This window comes from Populus euphratica, unplaced genomic scaffold, assembly GCF_000495115.2.
Source record: "Populus euphratica unplaced genomic scaffold, PopEup_1.0 scaffold130.1, whole genome shotgun sequence".
NCBI lineage: Eukaryota > Viridiplantae > Streptophyta > Magnoliopsida > Malpighiales > Salicaceae > Populus > Populus euphratica.
In genome coordinates this window covers 414,119-438,775 of record NW_011500018.1, presented here as the reverse complement: position 1 = coordinate 438,775, position 24,657 = coordinate 414,119, and the positions used below count along the sequence as shown (strand labels likewise).

Sequence of the window (24,657 nt, the reverse complement as noted above, 5' to 3'; positions counted from 1 at the left end):
AATATTTTTTAAAAAATTAAAAATTCTTTTATTTACTTCAAATTAATTAATTTTTTGTTTTCAAATCATTTTAATGAGCTAATATAAAAAAATAATTTAAAAAAATATTATTTTAATATATTTTTAAATAAAAAATATATTCTTAATCAAAACTTAAATGGTGTACTGTAAGGTCTGGCCTTGCCTTTCTCAGCTTAAGAATCTACAAGAGAAATTATCAACCTTCTTTTGAGCACCTTCTAAATTATTTTATGGCTATTCTATTTCCTTTTATTTCATTTAATGTGTTGACCTATAATTTGACTTTTTTTTGTTAGTTTAGATATCAAAAAAATATCAACTCGTAATTTAATTGATATAATTTAAATTCAATTGACTTTTTTCTTACAAGATTTTCTAAAAAACTATATTTTTTTAAAAAGAAATTATTGACTTGAATTAATTTAACTTCAACCATGACCAGCTCACAAGAGTCTAACTCTATGTTCGGATTTAATGAACACGGGACGAACAAAGGTTTGAATGCCTGGTATGAGCTGACCAACTGAGTCCAGCCGCGCATCATAATTACAGGAAATTCTAGGCAATGGTTATTGGGAAGAAGATTTAAATGAAACGTCTCTGCTTTATATTGTAAATTAAAATCGGGTATCAAATAGTTTATTTTTATGTTTTAAAAATATTTTAAAAAATTTTTAAATTTTTTTGTTTTTGATTTTAATATAAATTAATTTTTTATTTTATTTTTAAATTGTTTTAATATGTTGATATCAAAAATAAATTTTTAAAAAAATATTATATTAATATATTTTTAAATAAAAAATAATTTAAAATTTAACTACTTGAAATTACTTTAAATCTAATAAATCATTAAAGAAAAACAAATTGTCCGTCGGATTTTTCTTCGGGCAGACCCTGTAAAGTATTCACAGGCAACAAAAAAAAAACTAAGGTCGGACAAAAAGTCTCAATGAGGCATGGGATTGACTTCTTGTTCTAATATATGACCATGTTTACTGAAGAGGTGTTTGTGATCTTTGTAGTAGGTATTTTTTAAAAATATTTTTTATTTAAAAATAAATTAATATAATTTTTTTTATTTTTTCAAAAAATTATTTTTTATATCAAAATAATTAAAAAATATATAAAAAATTAATTTAAATTTCGAAAGGGACCTGACAAAACATGCCCACCATTACAAGTTTTTACAACAGTAGACACCAAGACAAATGGCATGGAGGGAACTACCGACCAACAACCTACGCGCCCAAACGTGTGAAAAGGTTCTAGCTGTCGTCTATCAACTCGGGTCGTCCTCTTTCACGATAAGAACACTTCCTCTAATACAATGCCCTCGCCTACTGTTTTCCCTTTGATCTTCTCCTTTCTGCCTCTTTATTTCTTTCTAACTACTTTAGCCACTTCCTGTCTTTCCACTTTCCTTTTCGCAAAATTAAATCCGGAGCCTTTCAGGTCAGGATTTTTTTTGGGTTAATTAAGTGTTGGATTTTTCAGGGTTTTTTTTTTTATTACTATTGGGTTAATTAAGTGTTGGATTTTTCAGGTTTTTTTTTTTTACTGTGGTTGAATGTAAAGTAATTATTAAAAAACAAAGAAGAAGAAATTGGTAAGTTCGGTTTTGATGTGTGTAGAGACAGGGAGGGCTGGGGAGGCTTGAGCTGAGTTGCAATGAGCTGTAGCTGCTTTGGTATATCAAATTGGTTTAAAGGAAATAATCATAATGATACTCCGGGACAAGCAAACACACAAGGTAAGAAAATTGAGCATGTTTAAGTTTTTTTTTTTTGTATTTATGAGTGGATTAATGTGTTTAATTCGCTTTGAGGACATGATGATAATGAAATATCTTGGAATGATGATATTTGTTAAGATTTTTGGATGTTGATTTCCTTTTAATTTGGTATTCAATATATTTTCCTATTTTAGTGATTTAGTTTTTGAGGTTCTTACTTGTGTGGTTTGCCAATGGCTAGTGATTGCCACCGACAATGTAAATCTCTTCTCGTATAATTCGCTGAGATCAGCAACAAGGAATTTTCATCCATCAAATAGAATCGGTGGAGGTGGTTTCGGAGTCGTTTATAAGGTGAGCCTGCGTAGGTTTAGAGTTGCATTTGTGGTTACTGCAGCAATCCTTCAGTGGAAAGCACGATTCGATGGCGGTTTAGTCATAAAGACTTTGTGTTTTTCTTTTGTTTTAGTTATGTTGGTGATGATTATATTGTTTTAGCTGTGTTTTACGCCTTTGCGGGTACTAGAACAACCCTTTTGAGGAAACAAAAAGAGACGGAGAGCATGTTACCAGATTCCTTCATGAATCTGTGTATTCCATAGCCTCAGCTCTTAGTTAATATTCATACAGCCTTTTTTTTTTTCCCTTGCAGGGAGTTTTAAGAGATGGTACTTCTGTGGCCATCAAGTGTCTTTCTGCAGAATCTAAACAAGGAACAGATGAGTTTGTGACGGAGATTAGAATGATATCAACCATAAAGCACCCAAACCTTGTTGAACTAGTTGGCTGCTGTGTTGAGGAAAATAATCGAATATTGGTATATGAATATATGGAAAACAACAGCATTTCTACCGCTTTACTTGGTAAATATGAAGTTATTGAAATATCTTATCTATTATGCCTATTAACTTGCTTGATGGACATTTGAGGGAGAGGAGGGGCATTGATATGATTCACGAGATATTACTAGTATATTGCGCCAAACCATCATTTACATGAATGAGATGTTCTTCATAATCTGTATGAGACTTCATATATTATAACAAGATCTTTTCACCCATGCAATATATTTCTTAATTATGTTCATCGAACCAGAGTTATTTTTATATCACGGTACGGTAGAGTTATTATCTTGAACTTGTTTGGCAAAAGCACTGTAATGTTGCTCTTGATTTTGGTTTGATTAGAGTTTAAATTCTTCTTCTAGGCTCTCCCTCCCTCCCTCTCTCTTATGAGAGAGTGCATGCATGCACCTCTATGTGCATGTGTGTTAGAGGGAGGGAGATTTTAATCATGCTAACATCCAACAACCATCTGCAGGTTCACAAGGAAAACATGTTGCTATGGACTGGCCTACAAGAGCTGCTATTTGCATAGGTACAGCGAGTGGTCTTGCATTTCTTCATGAGGAAGCCAATCCACATATCGTCCATAGGGACATTAAGGCCAGTAATGTTCTTCTGGATGGAAACTTAAGGCCTAGAATAGGAGATTTTGGGTTGGCAAAATTATTTCCAGACAATGTTACACATCTTAGTACTCGAGTGGCAGGAACAATGTAAGTGCTGTTCTTGTTGCATTTCACATTATTGATCAACTGTCTCTAATTTTTGCTTGGTCCAAAGCTGGTGAGGAAACTTATTTCAATATGGTCCCAAATGGTTCTTGATTTGTAAGCTTTCTAATTTCACCATGTTGTTAGGTTCATAAAGTAACTGTTACCATATAATAGAAAGAACATGTGATGAACAGCACACGTATGCCATGCCTTATGCTGTGTTCTGTTCCCTGTGCAAAAATTATTTTTTCATCATGTTTATAGAATTAGATTATTGATGCTGTCTGATAACTATCTCTCTGTTCATCTTTTCTGCTTCCTCTTTTTCATATCAATAATCATCTTGTATGCATCTGCAGGGGATATCTCGCCCCAGAGTATGCCCTCTTAGGACAACTTACAAAGAAGGCCGACGTATACAGTTTCGGGGTGCTCATACTTGAAATAATTAGTGGGAGAAGTAGCAGCAAGGCAGCATTTGGGGAGGATATGCTGGTTTTAGTTGAATGGGTATCTTCTTAGTATAACCAACGCAATCCTTGTTTTCTATTTAATCAAGTCAATTCAAAAAACGACCAAAGGCTGATATTCAAATTTTTTGACGACTCTGAAATCAATTTGAGCATTTCTCTTCATCCTTTTTAGTTTTCATTACAAAAGTTTATATTCACTTTTTTTCTCAAGAGAAACAGGGTTACCGCATTCTGACGTGCCCATTCATAGGAAATTTACATCAGACAGGCTCATTCAACCTCAATAATTCTTGAACTATTTACAGTGATGGGTAGTATTTTCTTTCATGCCATATTAGGGCACTGGCTAAACCGTTCCACCTGCCACTTACATATGTGGAGATTACGCTGCCATCATCTACCTGTTGGTTCTTGGGTTAGGTGCTTAATCTTTCATGGGATATCCCTACTTTGATAGGCTTGAATAACCAATAAAACTAGTTATTGGATAACCAATAAATAAAATCTCTTATACAACCGTAGAACCAAAATCATAAAATAGAATAGCAGTAAAAAAAATTTGTGATGTGTCAAAATTAAGTATGATCAATATGATGGCCATATGACTGTATGCAATAATCTTGCTAAACACCAAATGACAGAATCTTTTCCTGGATTGTTTTTTCATTAGCGTCATGTAGGTTGGAGTATGTATCCATTCCGAATGTTTAGCCATTCTCTTTATCTTTATCAATTGTGGTCTTGTCATACCATGGAGATGAAGATTATTTGCCTATGAAGACAGGAAACAGAGTAGAAAAAAGTACAGTTAACCTGGTTCTACACCTAGTCTTACTTGATAAGAATATTATTGTTCATCGACAAGGGCGTGTTTCTGTTTAGTGATACTGAACTGTTGCTTTATAAAGCCTCTTTATGATTTTTGTGTTCTTATAAATTTTGCAGTAGACTCGGTGCTAATTTAAATTTGAACACTTATGCAGACATGGAAGCTATGGAAAGAAGAGAGACTTCTGGACATTGTCGATCCAGAAATGACTGGATATCCAGAAAATGAGGTGATACGCTTCATGAAGGTCGCACTTTTCTGTACCCAAGCAGTTGCAAACCAAAGACCCAACATGAAGCAAGTATTGAAGATGCTCTCCAAAGATGTAAATCTTAACGAGAAAGCACTTACAGAGCCAGGGATATACAAAGCTCAAACCTCTAAGGGCTTTGGTGGTGGTAGTTCAGATGAGACGTCATCTTCTCATAAAAACAAAGGCAAGCAATCACTAAACACTTCTGTAAACTCGGCCATCTTAGGTAGTGCTGACAGTATGACCCAGATGCTTCCCAGGTGATGGCTGACCAGCTGTTTTATCCACCCTGTTGTACCTTCTACTAGATCATCTTGACTAGTGTTATCAGCTCCTAGGTACGTAGCCCTGTAGAAGCTTACAGTGGAGTGGGAATTTCTTGAAGAGGAAACAAGGGGTGTTTGTGTCTGTCCACTGTAACACATGTAGATATAACTGATCGATTTATCTATTCATCTGATATAAATATGTTGCATCAATTGTATAATTCCTTATCCTTTTCCCTCAATTTATTTCCACGTTTACTGCTTAGATTGGCGTGTCATGTCACGTTTGGTTCTCTTCAGGACAAGTATTTGGCAACATTAAGAATTGATCTCTGTCCTCTAGCAGAACCAGAACTTGAATGGACTGCGTAGTATGAAAACTGTACAGGAACTTGAAGCTAATTTAACACTGCTGCAAAGATCAGCATCTGAGAGACAAATCGAGTCAACATTGCACAGAGCCGCCGCCCTGATCCCTCCTTGGAGGCCTTGAATTTTCAATCCAGGCGGTTCGTCCAATCTCAACCCTCAACCAGAAAGGACCCGTGAACCACTCATCCAACAAAGTCCTTAAGCCACCGTCACCAGCTCACCACCTCGTTCTCCATATGCGTTGCTGCTAGAAATGGGCAGGCTTTTTTTATTAGTAGTCAATAGTCACGCGCCCGCGCGCTCTGCTGCGGGGTGAACAAAAAAAAAAATTATAATGCGAAAAAATGTAAAAGTTAGCAATGCATTTTCAACAATCAAAAAACAAATTTTCGTTGCATGCTAAGTATTTAATTAATAAAATAAAGAATTATATATAAAAGAATTTCAATCTAATATAGACCTAGTTAATAAATTAATATAAAACTGTATATTAAAATATATAATGTTACGTGGAAGCTTTTTAATTTACTTTACTTAATAATACAATAATAAAATTGTTTCTTGTAAGAAAAATAATAATTTCAACTCTGTTGAAAAATTTAATTTTTTTGCATAATTCTTGAAATTTTTTTTCATCAATATAGTTTTTCATGAAGAAGAAAGCATATTTTTTTTCCTTGGTTATTAATTTAATAAGCAATTAGAATTAGAAAAAAAATCAAGACTATTTGAGAAAAGGATAGAAAATATTTTTCTTTATTTAGAAACTTCTCTCATTAACTTGCTTAATTTGCTTTGCGGTTTGTGAGAATAAAAATAAAGTATTTTTAAAAAAACAAAAATCAACCCATTTGAAATAAGTAGAGAAAATGCATCCCTCCAATCTAAACTCTATTCATTTATTAACACATTTCTCTCTGTTGTTTTAGCAAAAATATATTTTTTAATTACAAGAAATTTTTTTTAAAAAAAAAGAGGCATCATGATCCTAAAAGAAAACCAAAACAAAAAAAAAACATTTAAACAAGTATTTCATGTGTGATTGAAAAAAAAATAAACATGATAAAATTATATCAAATCTATTAAAAAATAAAAAGAAAAGCTTAAATTGAATATTTATAAACTTATTTTTTCATATTAGATATATAATAATTGAAAAAAAATTGCTAATATCCTTATAAAAAGCTAAACAATTATTAGAGAACCAAGAAAAAATTAACATATACTAAAAGATTTTTTACATTTCAGTGAAATGATAAGGTCTTTTTCATTTTGATGATTAAAATTTTTAAAGTTTTTTTTATTTAATTTCATCTATTATTATTGAATTATTGGATATTAAACTTCATAAAAAGTTAACCTAATCTTATAACTCGAGTCACAAGTTTTGTAAGTTAACCGTGTTGATTTAGGTTAATTTTTTGTTATTTTTTTAATTAATTTTATTCTTAACTTTATCCTTTAACATTGAGTTGGTTGGTAATTGATTGTCATGATTTTTTTTTTTCCATGAAATTTTCATGATTTCATGACTCAAGTCGCAAGTTTTGCATGTTAACTTGAGTTTTTTTTGTCTTTTTAATTGTTTTGTTTTTTCAATTTCATCATTTAACATCAAATTGCTTGAAAATTAAACTTTATAATATTTTTTTATTTTCTTTATATGGGTATATTATGGGCTTATAACCCAAGTTACAAGTTAGGCAAATTAACTTGAGTTTTTTGTTTTTAGTTTTTTTTTTCTTTTGATATTGATTAATTAGGAATTAGCTTATATAATGTGTTTTAATTTGTTTTCTATAAGATTATCTTGTTCTCAAAATCTGAGTCATAAGTTTGGTTAGTTGACTAAGTGGTTTTTTGTATTTTTTTAATTAATTAATTTATTTATCCTTTAATATTGAGTTGATTGAGAATTAAACTTCATAATTTATTTTGTTTTAATTTCTACGGTGTTATTCCAGTTTCATGACTAAGGTTTGGCAGGCTGACTCAACTTATTTTTTCAATTGAATTTTATTTTCAGTTTCATTTTTTAATATTAGATTGATTGAGAATTAATTTTAATAAAAAAATATTGTTTGATTGTTATAAGTTATCAAAGTCTCATGAATTAAATAATAGATTTAATAAGTTAATCCTAATTAATCTTAATCGATCTAATATATTATCATTGTAGTATTTAAAACAAGATATTGTCCTGGTTTTTTTTTTGTTGAACTATTTTTTTATCAATTTTCTGATTTGTTTTTGGACTTATCAAATTAATCAATACACATTAGGTCAATTCTTATATTATTTAATTTTTTTTACTAAAAACTACATTAACAACACCTGAATATTTTTTTATATCTAGAAAACATTTGACTTGACGTATAGCATAACATGAAAAATGATCTAATTGGGCATTACTTGGAATATCATGTCAAGTTCTTTTTAGTACATTTGAATTAAATCTAATAAAAAAATATATAAAAAGAAAGGCATAGAAGTCTAACCTAACATAAAAAAAGGCTAAGCATGCATGAAAAGAAAGGCATAGAAGTCTAACCTAACAGAAAAAAAAGCTAAGCATGCATGAATTATGAAATTATGAGTACAGCCCATATGGTGATTAACTTTTTTAAAGAAAATAGACAATATATTATTTGCTTTATATTTTTTTTTAAATCAAATATGTGTTATATGTAGTGATAGATGTTGTATAGTCTAATTATCTAGATTTTGACCACCTTTTAGATGGTAACAAAATTGAGGTAGGTATTTTAAGTCAAAAACTTATTTTCTAAGTTATTTTAATTTAAAAACATCTAATAAACATTCTTAACTTCTCAATAAACCAATTTATTAAGTGAAAAACCTCTACATTGATCCAAAAATATAAAATTAAACCTACAAAATATTTTTGAATCTTGATCTACTTTTTCCCTGCAAAATGAGAATCAACCAATATTTTAATAAAAATTTTCTTGTTAAATAAAACTTATTACACCAATACCAATAAATATTTTTTTGTTTAAAACAACCCCAACAAATAACTTCCTCTCTCCTTGTCTATTTTTCAATTATTTTCTCTCTTCTTTCAAATTAAAACCAAAAGTTTTTTCTCTTCTTTAAAATTAGAACCAAAGATGAACATCATGAACTTAGGAGTGAAAAATAAAATTACATAATTGAAAAGGCGACCATATGTGCTTTCCATGTTCTATACTCGTTTTTTAATATTTCCTTTATATAATAAATTACAAAGTATTCATAAAATGATATACTCAAAGAAAAAAAAATTCATGACCAAATATTTAAAAAACAAAACATTTTAAATTACTATAGAAAAGATCAATGCGTTTTGGTGTATTTTTACCAGATGCTCCGCCGCAAGTTAACATTACTCTATTTATTTTTTAATTTTAAAAATATTTATATTTTATTTTATTTTTTAAATTAATATTTTTAAATAATTTTAATATATTAATGTTAAAAACATTTTTAAAAAATAAAAAAAATATTATTTTAATACATTTTCAAATAAAAAATATTTTTAAAAATAAGACACACTCCAACTCTCCTTGACAAACAAGCATATGGTAGATGACTTCTAAAAGACCATGTACAAACTCTAATATCGAAAAATTGCTAGGCAATGGCAGTGGTGCGATACCTTGTATAAAACCCAAGCTCTCGACAGTGGGATAAACAACATGGTTTAATAATAAACAGCAAAAGAAAATCCATAATAAAGACAGTCTACTCAGCAAGAAAAATAGCTTGAGCCTCAACATTTGCTGTGCTGTGCGTGCCTTTTTTTGTAGGGGGCGAACCATCATGGTTTGACGATCCAGCCTCATCATCCAAGAAAGATGCAATTGGTGTGCTGTCTCCAAGCTCTAAACTGAAGCTGTCACCTGGAAGCAGCAGAAGATTAGGAGAAAGCCTAAGTTGTGCATCCATTACTGTGTATTTAAGTTAAGGAAGTGAAGGATCCTTAGCCAATCACAAAATAAGTATAGGTGGCTGATAAAAAAAAAAGGTGCTAATGAAAAGTCAAATATATTTTTAATGGGAGTTATGGGAAGATTCGCAGCAACCAAAACCTACCGAAAGGCAGCAAGACTTGGCAGCAACCAAGGGGAAGCAACACTTGACAGCAAACTCCTTAAAAAACAACAGACAAAAGAACCTTATGCGAAAAGCAAGATCAGTTTCAGTTCTCTCCGTCAGCAAATGTTGAGGCTCAAGCTATTTTTCTTGCTAAGTAGACGCAAGAAAACCAAAGAGTGTTTTTTTTTTTTTTTATGGGGGCGTTAATAGAAAAGGAAAAAAAAATCTGACCTAGTCCTTTATAGGGTCACTGTAAACAGAGGCAAAAAAGAAAAAGAACAGGAGAATCAATGACTTAAGCAAGAAAACAGTGGCAACCCAGTTCCCCCATGGCGCAGGTTTAAGTCACTGATACAATGAAGGAGAAACAAAAACGATGATAGTTCAACGTATATTGTCATAAAAAGACAGTCCAAAATGGACTTCTCTTTAGAAAATTAAAACCAAAAAACACCCAAACATTCTCTATCCGACAACTTTATGAGGATCATCATCTAATTAGCTGATTATACTACAATCAGCTAATAATCAATATATGAAACTGAGTTCAGCCCACCCTGCAAATCTCACTGAGTTTCAACATGTAAATCATCATAAAAATAATAATTTGTACGTGGGCTAAGATGAATGCATCAAAGGACATTAAAGATAGATCGTAAAAACCAATCCAACATGGCATCATGAGAACACTGGATTGACCACCATACACAGACAACATAGATACAACAAACACGGTTCCTAGCCTGCATATAAACAGTCCACAGTGTCTAAAGCAGCAAGGAGGTCTAACGTAAGAGAAGGGCTAATTCAGGATTAAGAAACAAAAAAACCATCACAAAGAACATGGACTTGATGAGGAAAAGGATTAAGCTAAAACAACAACCTAATTATACAAACCAAATGCTCGTCCCCGATATGACACCACAGAACCATTGAGTCTTTAAGAAGACGAAAGCTATGAAGATGCAAAACTGAAATTGGAAAAAACATGGCAAGACTAAATCACCAAAGAATGGTCGCAACTAACATTAATTATCGCACACGATATGTGTTAACTAAGACAACGAAAAACATAAAGGAGCCGCAACAAAAATCAAAAAATGAGAACGAAAGAAGACTGGCAGCCCTTACTTTGAAATGAAACGCTCAGACAGACAACCAACAATGACGAAACCTGTGAAAGAAAAACATAGAAATCAGAACATAAATTAGCGACGAAACACACAATCCTGTGAAATTCAAATTAAAAACCAGAACAAAGAACAACACTAGAGCTATAAGAGAAACGATAAAAAAAAAAAAAAACAATAACAAAGGAAAAGAAACAAACCAGCATAGACGACAAAGGCCAATCTAATGTTGATATAAACAAAACAAAAAAAAAAACAAGAACAAATGCAAAGAAACAAAAATGGAAGTGAGCAGCGGCAGGAAAAAAATCAGAAGAAGATAAGAAAATTAAGATGGGGCGTGTCGGGGGGACCGAGAACCCATAAAATAAGGACTAGGGCCATTACATATGAGTGAAAAAGATGTAGCAAGAAGACCTATCATGATAATCAACAAAAACACGGCAGCCTCTTTCAAACAAAAATTGATAGGAACAGTCAAGATGAGACAGGTCTGTAAGGGCATGAAAAAATAGCAAAAACGCCAAGATAACTATCACCTAATCCACTCCAAAACAAACGAACCCATAACAGTCCCTCACGAGAAGGACTAAAAGCCTGCTTAGATGCCTATCTTGAGAAGCCAGCGGGATGATTGAGAAGCCATCAAGCAAACGTACGCCATGATTAAAGGAAGAAACCAATGGGCAACATGAAGAGTGGCTGATAAACGAACATCAAAAATACAAAAAACTGAACAAAAAAGATGCCAGCTGAAGTGAAGCCAGGTAGATAGAGTAGAGAAGATGGGGCTATTTGTTATGACGAAGCTCACCCAAGCTGCTTGAGTTAGCCAATCCAAAGTCTGGAGTAGCCTGCAAACAGTCCACAAAGAAGCCAAAAACAACCAACCCAGCCAGCCTCAGCCTATTAGGATGGCAGCCGATAAAATCCAAAAAATGAAAGAAAACCACCCCCACCAAGTAAAGGACGCATGAAAAGCACTAAATTACAGAGAAAAAATAAATCCTGAAGGTCAATAATTCTTAATTGTTATTTAAGTAAAATAACCAAGGAAAATAAAAAAAATTCCAAATAAAAACTTCTAGAACTAATTTAAGCATCAAAACGACCGCACTTGGTAACAGCTTTGTGAACTCGTGAAACTATATTTAAAAAAAAAAGCTCATAAAATTTCATTTCAATTCAATACATATCCTGACTTTTTAACAATGGCTTCTAAACCTAATTGCCTCAGCTAGCTAGAAGTAGCTGACTCTATACAAGACCAGATCAATTGATCACACGTGTAAACTTTCAACCGTAATCAAATTAAAAATTAATTTCATTTTTATCAATAAACTCGTTTGACTCGTGCAAGCTTTTTCTAAAATAAAATCACATGGAACAGCTTGACCTCGGTAAATTTCCCAGAATGAAGCAAGACATAGAATCAGCAAAGAGAATATGTTGCATTTAAACTGCTATGATTGCAAGTCTGCCGGCAAATGAAAAGCTTCCGAACACCTGCTGCCAAGCTAATCAGGATAGTCTTGAAGTTGAATGATTGGGAGTTAAGATCAACACATAATGGTAATTGCATTCGTAAAACCACACCGAAATAGTAAGCCTAGAAAATCAGCACAGAAACAAAACTTTTCTACTTGCAATACTGCTAAATGCCTAATCAACCAAGACGCTCGTTCACCTGGACGAGAATTCAGATACCATATGGTTTACAATCAGACTAAACTAGTTTTAATTACAGCTAATTACTTTTCACATAAATACCCAACAGGCAGCAGCTTCACTCTCAAGCAGCAGCTACTGCCTCCGGAGTTGAGGCGGCGGCAGTCTTTGTGGAAGCTGTACTAGGGGCGGCAACAGCAGGACCACTCTTGACATCTTTTTTAGGTTCTGCTGGTGGTGGAGGCTTGGGCTTCATGTGGGGAGGTGGATTGTGTTTAAGGTTGAGAAGTATACGACGCATCCTTGATAGGTCAGTAGGCTTGCCAGGCTTCGGTCCCTGGATCACCACAATGGTGGGCTGCTTCTTCTCATCTTTCTTCCCCCTTTTCTCTATTGTTGGCTCCTCGCTAGGAATGAGTTCTGCAGTTGCCTTCCAATAATTCTTTCCAGCTTCGGCATGGAACTTCTCCCGGTTTGCCAAAAATAACTGACATTTGTGAATGAAAATCAGATAAGAACATACCTTCACTCCAGCTACACCACCAGTGGAGGAGGCTAAGGGGCAGAGGGAGGCCATTGCCCAAATACCAAGAAGCATTCCAAGACATTTTTCTATTTATTCAATTATGTAATTTAAATAAATCTTTATTTTAGTATTTCATTCAATAATTAGAAGTTGTGTACATGTAGTAATTTAGATTCACATAAGCTCAAACACACATATATTTAGAAAAAAATGTGGGTTTGGTATTGTAATAGCAGTTATTTTTCATTCGGAAATGCATTTAAATAATATTTTTTTTATTTTTTTAAAATTCATTTTTTACATAACAAATCAAAATGATCTAGAAACATTGAAAATAATCAAAAATTTTAGGAACGCATGGCAAACAAGCTCAGAATGTCCGGGCTTCTCAGGTGTATGCCACGATTATCAAGAAAACTCATTGTAGACTATTTTTAAGTTGTTCTTCTTTTCTAGATAGGTTCAGCCACATGACACCCTTTTTTGGATCAGATTTATTAGCGACTTTGATTATTATTACCATAACTACAGTGATGATCAACAGGTTGCAACTTGTAACAGTGCTAATCAATAGGCAGTCAAGATCACTTATTTCAGACTAGCAAAACCTTAAACTGCACCTGAGAAGTTCATGCATATCTGATTACCCATACAGATCTGATGTTTCCAAAATTTAGATCAAAGCATGAAAACACCAATGCTCTTAAATTTAGCAACCAAACAACTTCTTCAATAAAGCTAGCCAAAATCAAAATCAAAACCAAAACCAAAACCAAAACCAAAAAAATAAATGCTATGACTACATGAGAATGAATATCATTTCTCCACTAGCCATCCTAAATTTGAGAACAAAATAATTTGTGCAAATAAAAAATATTGTAAAGGGCACCCCGACAGAAAAAAAAAACATGGGATTTCTTCTACAATCTTCTTCCAAATACTTAAATAATGCCCAGCACCTTATGAATGAACATAGAGCACCCACATCATTGGATCATTTCATTCTATTTGAATCTAATGGCCCCTTTATGTTATTTTATTTAAAATAATTGCTTTAATACATTTTAAAGATACTTTGTTAGATTGTTCTAAGAAATATTGTCATGGAAATTTAAAATTATTTTAACAAAAATATGAGTTAATTGAGATGTACTCCCTCACCTTCTCCTTTTCTCTATTAGCAGCCTTATTGTTCTCTAGAGTCAGCTGTCTCTTCCTGTAAAACTCTTTTTTATATGCTTCTGCTTCCTCTACTATTTGCTTCAACATCTCCTTCTCCTTCTTCTCCTTCTCTTCCAGTCTTATAGCATTCTCTCTGCACTTGTTATGTAAGTTTTTTTATTAATAAAAAATAAAATCAAATCAAAGCAACAGCTGGCTGCATATAACTGATACTACCTACGCCACTCTCTTAAAGCGAAACCTTCCTCGGACTCCATCTCCGACGGAGGAGGCAAGATCGGTCCATCCGATATCCCGTTCTGCTCCGGGGAGAACCCGCCGTCATCGCTCACCGGCTGCGAGGAGAACAAGTCATCTCCGGTGGTGCTGTATGACTGAGAAGCGAAGACCGGTGACGAGTTACCGGTCAGCGAGTTAGCATCAAAGTTTCTAAAAGAACCGCTGTATTCTCTAGGAGAGTCGTCGGTGAACGATGACATGATTCTCTCTTTCCTCTTTGAGGCGTTAATGGCTTCGCTTCCTTCTCCCTTTGCTCTGCTTGTTTGCTTTAAAACTCTGATCAGTGAAACGAAGAACAACCCGTACGGCGGACGCGTGCTTGGTTTCTACTCGTCAAGAAGAAAGAATCTTTTGTGTGAAGAAATGATGTTCTGACGTGTGTTGGTTTGTAAGGCTGAGGTAATTGGTGATCTTTTCATGGGTCCCACAACCTGGAAAATTCGGCGGATGCGTCATTGCGTGACTGTAGGGAGGTTCTCCGTGGAATATTATAAATAGTCCGGCGGGGGGCTTAACTTCTGTGGTTTCACGGAATAAAACCTTCCATTGGGGCGCGTGTGTTATTAAGCGGCAATGACTGATAGCTGGAATCTGGGGTCCCATATTTGGTGGGTCCACAAGCATCTAACAACTTTATTTTTTAGATAACTACAAACCAGTCCTCAACTTATGATATATTTCACAAAACTGTCCCCAATCTATGGAGTTTTGGTCGAAATAGCTCAACTAATAAAGAGATTTTAACAAATGGATCCTCGTTGCTTAATATTGATCAAATTAAAAAGCCACGTTAAATACTTCTGTATCTTTCTTTTTTTTATTTCAGTTATTAATTTTATTTTTTTAATTTCATCATTTTCATGTTATGATTGATGGATAATTAGACTTAATGACTTGTTTTATATTATTTTTTTGTTAGGTTATCATAATTCTAAAAAGACATTCAATATTAGAGTGGTTATTGATCTAAAAAACAAAAATCATTTTGGTTGTTTATGCAAAATAAAAAATAAAGGGATTAAAATTTTAAAAAAAAAGTGAAATGATAGCTCTTTCAAAAAAATTCTCTAGTTTTCTTTTTGTTTTGATTATCAAATTTTTTTTTAATTTTATTCTTTTATATTACATTGATTGATAATTAAACTTGATAATTTATTTTATATTGCTTTTTAATAGATTATTATGATTTAAAAAAATATTTTGATATTAAATTTATTCTTAATTTTGTAAAAAAAAATGTTTGTGAAATATAAAAAAATAAGGGATTAAAATTAAAATCTAGGTAAAATCACATTCCTTTAAAAAAATTTGGTGTAGTGCTTTTTTGAAAATGTATGCCTAAAGATATCTCTCAATTTTTATTTTCATCCCGACAATTAAATAATTTAATTTAAAATTTTATTTTATTCCTATTTTATTTTCTTTATTTAAGACGGGGAAAGAAATATCATTAGAAAATGATGAGAGAAGGAGAGAAAGTGTTATAATTTAACTATATCCTAGCAATAAAAAATATTAATTTTAGTGTAAATAAGTGTTGCTTAACTAGAAATTTTATTAAGATGTTTTTAAATATTATCTTATTGGAAAAGGTAGATTGATTTGTTTTTCTCTGATCTGATTTTGTGTTTTTAAACTTTTTTATGTTTTTTTGTATTAATAAATTAGTTTTTAGAGACTCTAATGGTGTTTTTAGATTAAAAACACTTTAAAATAATTTTTTAAGTAAAAAATACTTTAATTTTTCAATCACCGAAAGCGATCAAAATCTAGAAAAACAAACAATCTGATATTAAAAACTTAATAAGAAGCATGTAACGCATTGTTATTAAAAAAATATATTAATAAAAAATAAGGGATTGTACAAAAAATTATTGGAAATTTGTTTTATTAAAAAAATATATTAATAAAAAATAAGGGATTGTACAAGAAATTTTAGATGTAATTTCTTAAAACAAGACACTTTTTTTTAAAAAAACAACTTCTCAATAATTTTAATTTAGTTCTTCACAATTGAGTTCAAATTTCCAGTCTCTAGATTTCTAGACAATTTTATAAAAATAAGTTGAAACTTAAACAATCTGATTTACTACTAGGACAAAACAACTTAGTGTTAAGACAATCAAACTTAAATGATTATACATGGAGATGTCATCAAACCTTAGTGATATATGTTGTCCACCTCCTCACCCTCTTAATCTAGATGAAGGTTTGCCTCCTCCTACTTTTTCAATTTTTATTCTTTAGATGAATTGCATTCAAACTTATGATTGTTAAATTTGTAATAAATATTTGGTCTATTTTATTGTATTTTAATTTATTTTAAATTTTTATGTATTATTTATTTTAATTTAAAAAAAATATTAAAAACTTACTAATGAAATTATTAACGGACTATGTCTATTAGAAAGTTTCAAACAATTAAAAAAATATATAAAATGCCATTAACCATTGTAGATGGAATCACTTATGGATTAAATCACTCAAAAAGTTTTTAAAAGTTTTCAAAAAATTACAAGAAATGTCATGACAATCAACATTAAAATTACAAATGGTATTTTCTTTTAGTAATTTGTTACATTTACTAATAGAATTACTAATAGAATTGTAATAGTGAATTTTTTATTTTAGCATGCTTTTTTCTTCTTTAAATCCATTAGTAATTATATTATTGATAAAATGACTTATATAATAGAAATCATCAATGATAAATTTTTTAATAAACAAGTATTGTTTATGATCTCATCGATAAATATTTTACAACAAAATTAATGTGTAAACACCAAGAAAAAAATCTATTTTGGTAGTGTTATCTAGACAAGTTTAACCGTAATAGATACTATTCATTCTACATCAAATAGATTTGGACTGGTTTACTTTTGTTGTGGAATTGTAAGTAGACTTATTTTTAATCATATATAGTTTAATATTAATGAGTTGGCTTTCACTTCACTGGCCAAATAAAAAAAATTAATGCAAAGAATGAATTTGCAGATATTTTCATTGTGTTTTTTTTAAAATTATAAAGAATTTAATTATAAATGAAAGGGTTAATGCATACATTTAATTAAATAAATTAATAATTATATATGTTAATAAAAACAAAAAATAATTGTTGATATTAACTAAAAACTAAACTGAAAATTGAGAGATAAATGATGAGAGATAGCTCGTAACATAGACTTTATTTAATCAAAGAAAAACTCATGAAAAAAAAATATGAGAGGGATGCAACAAAAGAGTGCCCACTTATATTAGGAAAACAATGTTGTAGAAAAAGTAGGCTAGGGTTTTTTTACAAAAAAATCAACCCATTTTAACATAAAAATATCTAAAATATATCTTTATAATGTCAATAAACAAATAAATAAACTCAAAAACTCTTAAATTTATCTAAAAATACACAATCAAACATAAAAAACATCTTTTATCAACCTTGATATATGGTTGTAGACAATATAAAAGGTAAAAAATACTTCAATCGAATTTCTCTTATCCAAAAAAACTTGTCAAAACAAAAAATAAAACTTTTTTTACAACTAGAATGCAGTTAATTAATAATTTTCTCTTTTATTTATTATTTTCTAGTGATTCTCTTTCTTATCTCAAATAAAGGACTAGAAAAAGAAAAAAATTAAGTTTTGGATAACTGTTTAAAAAATAAAGAGACTATTACAGAAGAAAAGGAAAATACAGATTATTGGTTAAAAAAGACTTTTAAGGAATTTGTTTAATAGGATTAATAAAGATTTTGAAGTATGACACCCAATGGATAAAAAAGAATCTTCATCCAATTTGATTCGATTGAATTTGGGTCAAATACGAGTGATAGTTATGAATGTAAAAAGTAGGATGCTGGTGCCTAAAAGAATCCACTCAACCCAATTCATTTTCATCCCTAGTTTTAGCTCTAATTTCATAGTTAAATGGAATAATGTGTCCCACTAAATTTATGCTGCTCTTGGTCCACAGTATGAATCACGCCATACACATTAATTTTTTTCTTTTATCACGACCTACAACTTAATTAATCTTATATTTCATGAGATCGTTATGAGAACATTGCCCAATAAGTCTTTGTAAACATAAGGTGGAGGGTTGAATTAGGTTTTTTAACAAAGTCTTAATCATCGAAATAATGGAGGGTTGAATTAGGTGTTTTAACAAAGTCTTAATCATCGAAATAACATGGACCAAAATGAAGATTAGGGTCAAAACATGGAAAGAAAATAGGGATCATAATTAAAAAAATAAAAACTTCAGGGATCAAACCAAATTCTGTTTGAGACATTTCAAGAGTAAAAAAAGTGTGTTTTTTGGTTAATTTTGATCCTTCTTATTTCAATTTTCTTACTATTGCCTAAAATTTTATTTTATAATATTAATTTTTAATTTAATATCAGAATATTTTATGACATATCCATTCATCAAAGTATAAAAATCAAAATCAATATTAAAACATAAAATCATGATAATATAATATTTAAAATAAAATTAAAAAAATCAGTTACTATATATCACATGACCTTTTTAATTACCAAAATAAAACAAGGAATACTACTTAAAATTGCACTATTATAATCCACGATATAAATATCTCTCCCGTAGCTGCAACAAAGAAATAATAAGTTAATTTAGTTTATTTAGTAATGTAATGATATAAAATAAAATATAGTTTTAAAATATATAAATTATTAACACGGATCATAAAAACTTAAGATGGTAAAAGTATTTTATACAAAAATAAAGCTCTTTCAAATACACTTTCCACATATTTGGATTAAAAAATCGAAAAATTGTCATGTATTGAAACTGCCGAACCCCAATTATATAGGCTTTTCACCTCCAAACAAATTTCAGTCATCCATCACTTAAATTTAGTAAATTAAAAATAATTTTCCATAATTCAAATAAATGCCTAAATTCATAAAAAAAAAATGCTATAAAATAATTATCTCTCATATTAAATGAAAACTTGCAGTTCCGAGACTGTATGATATGTGGGGTGATCCACTCTTTCTAATTAGTCAACAAATGAATTAAACAATTTCTAATATTTCAAAATTCATAAATTCCAAACTCAACATGTTCATATAGCGTATTGTCATCGGTTACAACTCCTAGTCCACAAATCCAATGCAACTCCAATTTAGAAAGATAGCCTATTAAATCAAATAATAGTTTAATAAAGCATAATTTTTTATTAAAAGAAAGTTGTCAATTAAAACAAAAACAAAACCAACTAGTAATTTACTATGCACATACTCATAATTTATTATGAATTTAAGTAATGAAATTATCATTTTATCTTTGAGAGGAAAACAATTTAACTAGCATATTTTTTGATGCCCTATGAATTTACTAAATTAACTTAGGTCAATACTTATTCTTAACTTTTTAATTTTTATGCAAATACAATAACTTAAATTTCCTTTTTTGTTAACCATTTTTAATTGAATTTTTTTCATTTTCATCCCTCATAATTTGATTTTCTTTTCCTTTTTTTCTGTGTCAAATTTGATCCTTATTTTTTTTCCAAATCTATATTTTTTTGTTAAATTTATTTTTCTCTCTCCATTCTTAATTATTTTAGTTGGTTGAGAATTTATCATTGTTATTTATTTGGATTTGCCTTCTCATAATCCATGTCGCGTGTTTTAAAGATTAAAGTGGGTTAGCTTCGGTCTTTTTAGGTCATTTTTAAAATTTTTTAATTTCATTCCATAACATTGGATTAGTTGGATATTGACATTTTTTTTTTACTTTTCTTTTTATCAAATTGACCAAGGTTGATCAAGCGTTTTTTCTTATCATTGTGTTAGAAAAAAATTGGTTTTTTTTTTATTTTACTCTTCAATATAATATTGGTTTAAAAATTGAGATTTGTAATCTTATTTAATTTTCTTTTGAGGTTATTCTGGTTTCTCAACTAGGTTATAAATTTGGCATGTTAGATCGAATAGACTCAAGTTATTTTTTTATTTTTTTAAATTGTTTTCTTTTAAATTTTTTCATTCAATGTTTTATTTATATTGAGATTCTAATTTTTTATTTTATTTTTTTTCATTCAATATTTTATTTGTATTGAGATTCTAATTTTTTATTTTATTTTTCTTTCTATGCAATTATCTTGTTTTCATTTTAATTTTATTTTGTTAACAAATAAAATCATTGAGACCTTTCAAGAGTATTGTAAAGATATATTTTTATAAATTGATAAGCATTTATTATTTGCATTAAATCATTATTAACTTTTTTATTTTTCATTTTATTTGTTGTCAATGTATTCTTTTCTAATTATATTATTAGATTAATTGTGCTTATTAAACCCAATCAAGTTAATGATTAAATTCTCAATTTTCTTTTAAAGATATTTACACCATCTTGATATAAAACCTTGCTTTTGCTATAATTCTCACAATATATATCCGAAACATGCAAAGACCATTTCCATTGGCTCTCTTATGATCTAAGGATCTCTTTAATGAGAAATTTATTTGCTAAAAGTGCTTAGAATACTATATTAATGACATCCTAATTCCTAATTCCTATATTTTTATTAATCATCCCAGTAATAACTCAAATAAAATATATAAATATTTAAAGCTCATGAGATTAAATTTTGTGCCTAATTCAATCCTTTTTTTTAATCTCTCTTTCTTATCTATGTAGCTCAAGGTTTTGGGTGTCTGAAAAATAAAAAAGCATATATTACCAACTGGTTTTTTTTAATTATCTTAACTATTAGGTATTTATAAAAATACCCCTATTTTAATAGAAGTAGTTAATTACAAAACCTATAGTCATATAAATTATGATATAATTTTATTTTCTTTTGTTTTTTGTTTCACTGAAAGGTCTACCAAGTCTTGATTACAAAAGTAAAAGATAATCATTTTTCGGACCGATACAAATTCAGTTATTATGATTCTAATCTTATCTTGTCGAGAGAAGCAAAAACATTAACTAGCTTGGTGACCCCGCTTCATCGTGAGTAAATATTTTTATTTCTGATAAAATATTATTTATGTAGATTTTTTGATGCATTTTAGTAATTCAAAAAATATAATAAATTAAAAAAATTATGTACATATATAATCAAATAAACTAAGAATTATATGTGTTAATAAATTAATAAAAATTTATTAATGATACTTAAAAATAAAAATTGAAAAATCGAGAGATAAATATAGATCAAGATATTAAATCTTGAAAAATAAAACATTAAATTAACTGGATGAAATAAAAAAATAACATGCAAGATTATACATATTAAAAATATTATAATTGAATGAAATAAAAAAATAATATGCAAGATTATACATATTAAAAATATTATCTAAAAATAAATATTTATTTTTTGAAAAACATAGTTTATTTATATAAAAGATAAAAACAAAACCATAGATAAATAAGAAAAATCACTCCAGAAATTAAACACAATAAAAAAATTAATATTTTTTTGAAAGGGCTCTTGAATAAAATAAAAAAGAGGAGGTTTTATTTATGTTTTTGGTTTTTTAATTGGCTACATCACTTTATTTCTTTTCAATAGTATTATTTAAAGTTATATTTTCTGCAACCATAATTATTAAACCTGGCCTAGGGGTTGACTCGAATAAGAAGCTGGGTCTTAAGTTACATATGTTAACTTGGATCAACCTGAAAAAATTAAAAAAATATATTCAATGTTTTAATATTTTATATGAAAAAATTAAGAAACAATCCATGTATATATAGACTATATACGTTATAAACAATTAAGTTTAAAATATTATTTCAAAATATTTTTTATTCCACAGTGAAAAGATACTATCTTATTCTTCTAAAATATTTAACCAAAAGGCTTTTTTATCCCACATTGAAAAAAATATAAAATTTTTATTGTGAATATATAATATATATTCTAAAGGCCTTCAAATTCCATATTGAAAAAATAAAATATTATTCTAATATTTATATAGTGAATTTTTAAATGAGTCAATAATCAACTAAAAAATTATAAAAAAAGAGAGGTCTTTGGGCATGAGAAAAAAATTTTTGAAAGAAAAGGGGGTCTCTACTAGGTCACCTAAGTTTCAAGTTGACCCAACAAGTCAACCGATTTACTTCGGGCCAATTTCAAGCCAAGATTTTGAATGAAACAAACACATTTAAGGTCCTGGTTCACTTGGAAAGATTTTATTTTTTTTGGATATTTTAATATTTTATATGAAAAAATTAAAAAACAATCCATGTGAATATATGCTATACATGTTGCAAATAATTAAATTTAAAAGATTATTTTAAAAGGTTTTTTTATCCCACATTAGAAAAGATATTATTTTATCGTTTTAAGTTGAAGTGTTTAAATAAAAAAAGGTTTATTATCCCTCATTGAAAAAATATAACTTTTTTCTTGTAAACTTGGAATATATATATTAAAGAAATTCAAATCTCACATTGAAAAAATAAAATATTTTTTTAATATTTATATAGTAAATTTTAAAACAACTTAGTAACTAACTGAAAAGATATATATAAAAAAAGGGTATCTAAGTAGAAGAAAAAACACATTTGAAAAAAAAAAGTCTCATCAAGTTTTTGCTTGGTCACCCAAGTTTTAGGTTGACCTGGCAGATCCACAGATTTACTCTAGGTCAATTATTGGCCTGAATTTTTAATGAAAGAAACCCGACCAAGATTCTAAGTATCGGGTTAACTTGTGAGGCCGGACTTGATGATTGTGATGACAACTATATTAGACTTATAATATTGAATCCTGGTGGTAACATGACCCAATGTTATTGCATTTTGTTGGAGATAAGACCCATTGTAATTAGGTCCTACTAGGTAGCAAGACTTAACACCATTGGGTTCTATTGGCAAGCAAAGTCAAACTCGGTAGCGTTGGATCTGGTAGTAGAGCCAGATTCAAAGACATTAGTTTTTGCTGGGCAACGACCTAACTCTATTGGGTCCATTAAACAGGAAGACCAAATTCTATTGGAAGAAAAGAAATTCAACAAACACAACCTTAAATGAAAAAAAATTATCATCATTTGATTTTTGTACAATATAAAAAAAGTCTCATAAATTCATTATTTTTTTATTATATGAAAAAAATTACATAAGAGAAAAGAAAAGAAATCTAAAGATGTAAAAACATAAAACTAAACATATCTAGATTTGGTTACGAGTAGACCCAATATCTGTTGGAAGTGATCTGCTAACAATTTTTAGCACATAAAATAGAAAAGACAACGCATGTAATATTTTCTAACTAAAAATAGTAAAGACAATGCTCCATGATGTGACAATATTATTCACAGTATAATAAGTTTATATACTGTGAATATATAGTGTTTTTCCTATGCCTTTTAAAATATAGTATAATGTATTAAGATATGATTGGGTTCTTATAGGTTTACATAGTAAAAACTAAGCCTTCTATTATATTTTTCCAAAACTAAATGACTCAAATAAATAAATGACTAAATTCTTGACTAGAAAATTAAAAATAATTTAAGTTCGTGCCAGATTCATTTCAGGAAAGATATTGGAAAGATGAATTGAGCGTAGCTCACCACTCTAGGCTAGCATAACTCAGGCTAATCTATTCTGCTAGGTAGCAAGACTTAACACCATTGGCTTCTATTGGCAAACAAAGTCAAACCCGGTAGCGTTGGATCTGGTAGCAGAGCCAGATTCAAAGACATTAGTTTTTGCTGGGCAACGACCTAACTCTATTGGGTCCATTAAACAGGAAGACCAAATTCTATTGGAAGAAAAGAAATTCAACAAACACAACCTTAAATGAAAAAAAATTATCATCATTTGATTTTTGTACAATATAAAAAAAGTCTCATAAATTCATTATTTTTTTATTATATGAAAAAAATTACATAAGAGAAAAGAAAAGAAATCTAAAGATGTAAAAACATAAAACTAAACATATCTAGATTTGGCTACGAGTAGATCCAATACCTGTTGGAAGTGATCTACTAATAACTTTTAGCACATAAAATAGAAAAGACAATGCTCCATGATGCGACAATATTATTCACAGTATAATAAGTTTATATATACAGTAAATAGTGTTTTTTCTATGCCTTTTAAAATATAGTATAATGTATCAAGGTAGGATTGGGTTCTTATAGGTTTACATAGTAAAAACTAAGCCTTCTATTATATTTTTCCAAAACTAAATGACTCAAATAAATAAATGACTAAATTCTTGACTAGAAAATTAAAAATAATTTAAGTTCGTGCCAGATTCATTTCAGGAAAG

At 29.5% G+C, this 24,657-nt stretch overlaps 2 protein-coding genes and 1 long non-coding RNA gene across 4 annotated transcripts; 1 reads left to right on the top strand and 2 right to left on the bottom strand.

Annotated features, from left to right (window-relative positions):
• The first annotated feature begins 1,240 nt into the window (after positions 1-1,240).
• On the top strand, positions 1,241-5,362 carry LOC105141788 (Protein kinase superfamily protein). The gene is made up of 7 exons (XM_011049141.1): positions 1,241-1,473; positions 1,653-1,771; positions 1,995-2,107; positions 2,406-2,616; positions 3,074-3,311; positions 3,671-3,821; positions 4,768-5,362. The coding sequence occupies exons 2-7, from the start codon at positions 1,690-1,692 to the stop codon at positions 5,128-5,130; spliced, it is 1,158 nt and encodes a 385-aa protein (XP_011047443.1). The 5' UTR covers positions 1,241-1,473; positions 1,653-1,689; the 3' UTR covers positions 5,131-5,362.
• A 3,762-nt stretch (positions 5,363-9,124) lies between these two features.
• Positions 9,125-10,919, bottom strand: LOC105141787 (uncharacterized). The gene is made up of 2 exons (XR_845449.1): positions 10,734-10,919; positions 9,125-9,406 (listed from the first exon to the last, which is right to left on the bottom strand). It is a non-coding gene; the product is annotated as an uncharacterized LOC105141787 (long non-coding RNA).
• Positions 10,920-12,161: 1,242 nt separating this feature from the next.
• On the bottom strand, positions 12,162-14,891 carry LOC105141786 (clathrin light chain 2-like). 2 transcript variants are annotated; one of them, XR_845448.1, is made up of 4 exons: positions 14,325-14,891; positions 14,088-14,241; positions 12,464-12,887; positions 12,162-12,366 (listed from the first exon to the last, which is right to left on the bottom strand). XR_845448.1 is itself a non-coding variant. In XM_011049140.1 (3 exons), exons 1-3 carry the CDS (start codon positions 14,585-14,587, stop codon positions 12,525-12,527), a joined length of 780 nt encoding a protein of 259 aa, XP_011047442.1. In that variant the 5' UTR covers positions 14,588-14,891; the 3' UTR covers positions 12,162-12,524. The 2 variants fall into 2 exon arrangements, 1 of the variants encoding a protein (XP_011047442.1); XM_011049140.1 differs by having other exon boundaries at positions 12,162-12,887.
• Between the last annotated feature and the right edge of the window lie 9,766 nt (positions 14,892-24,657).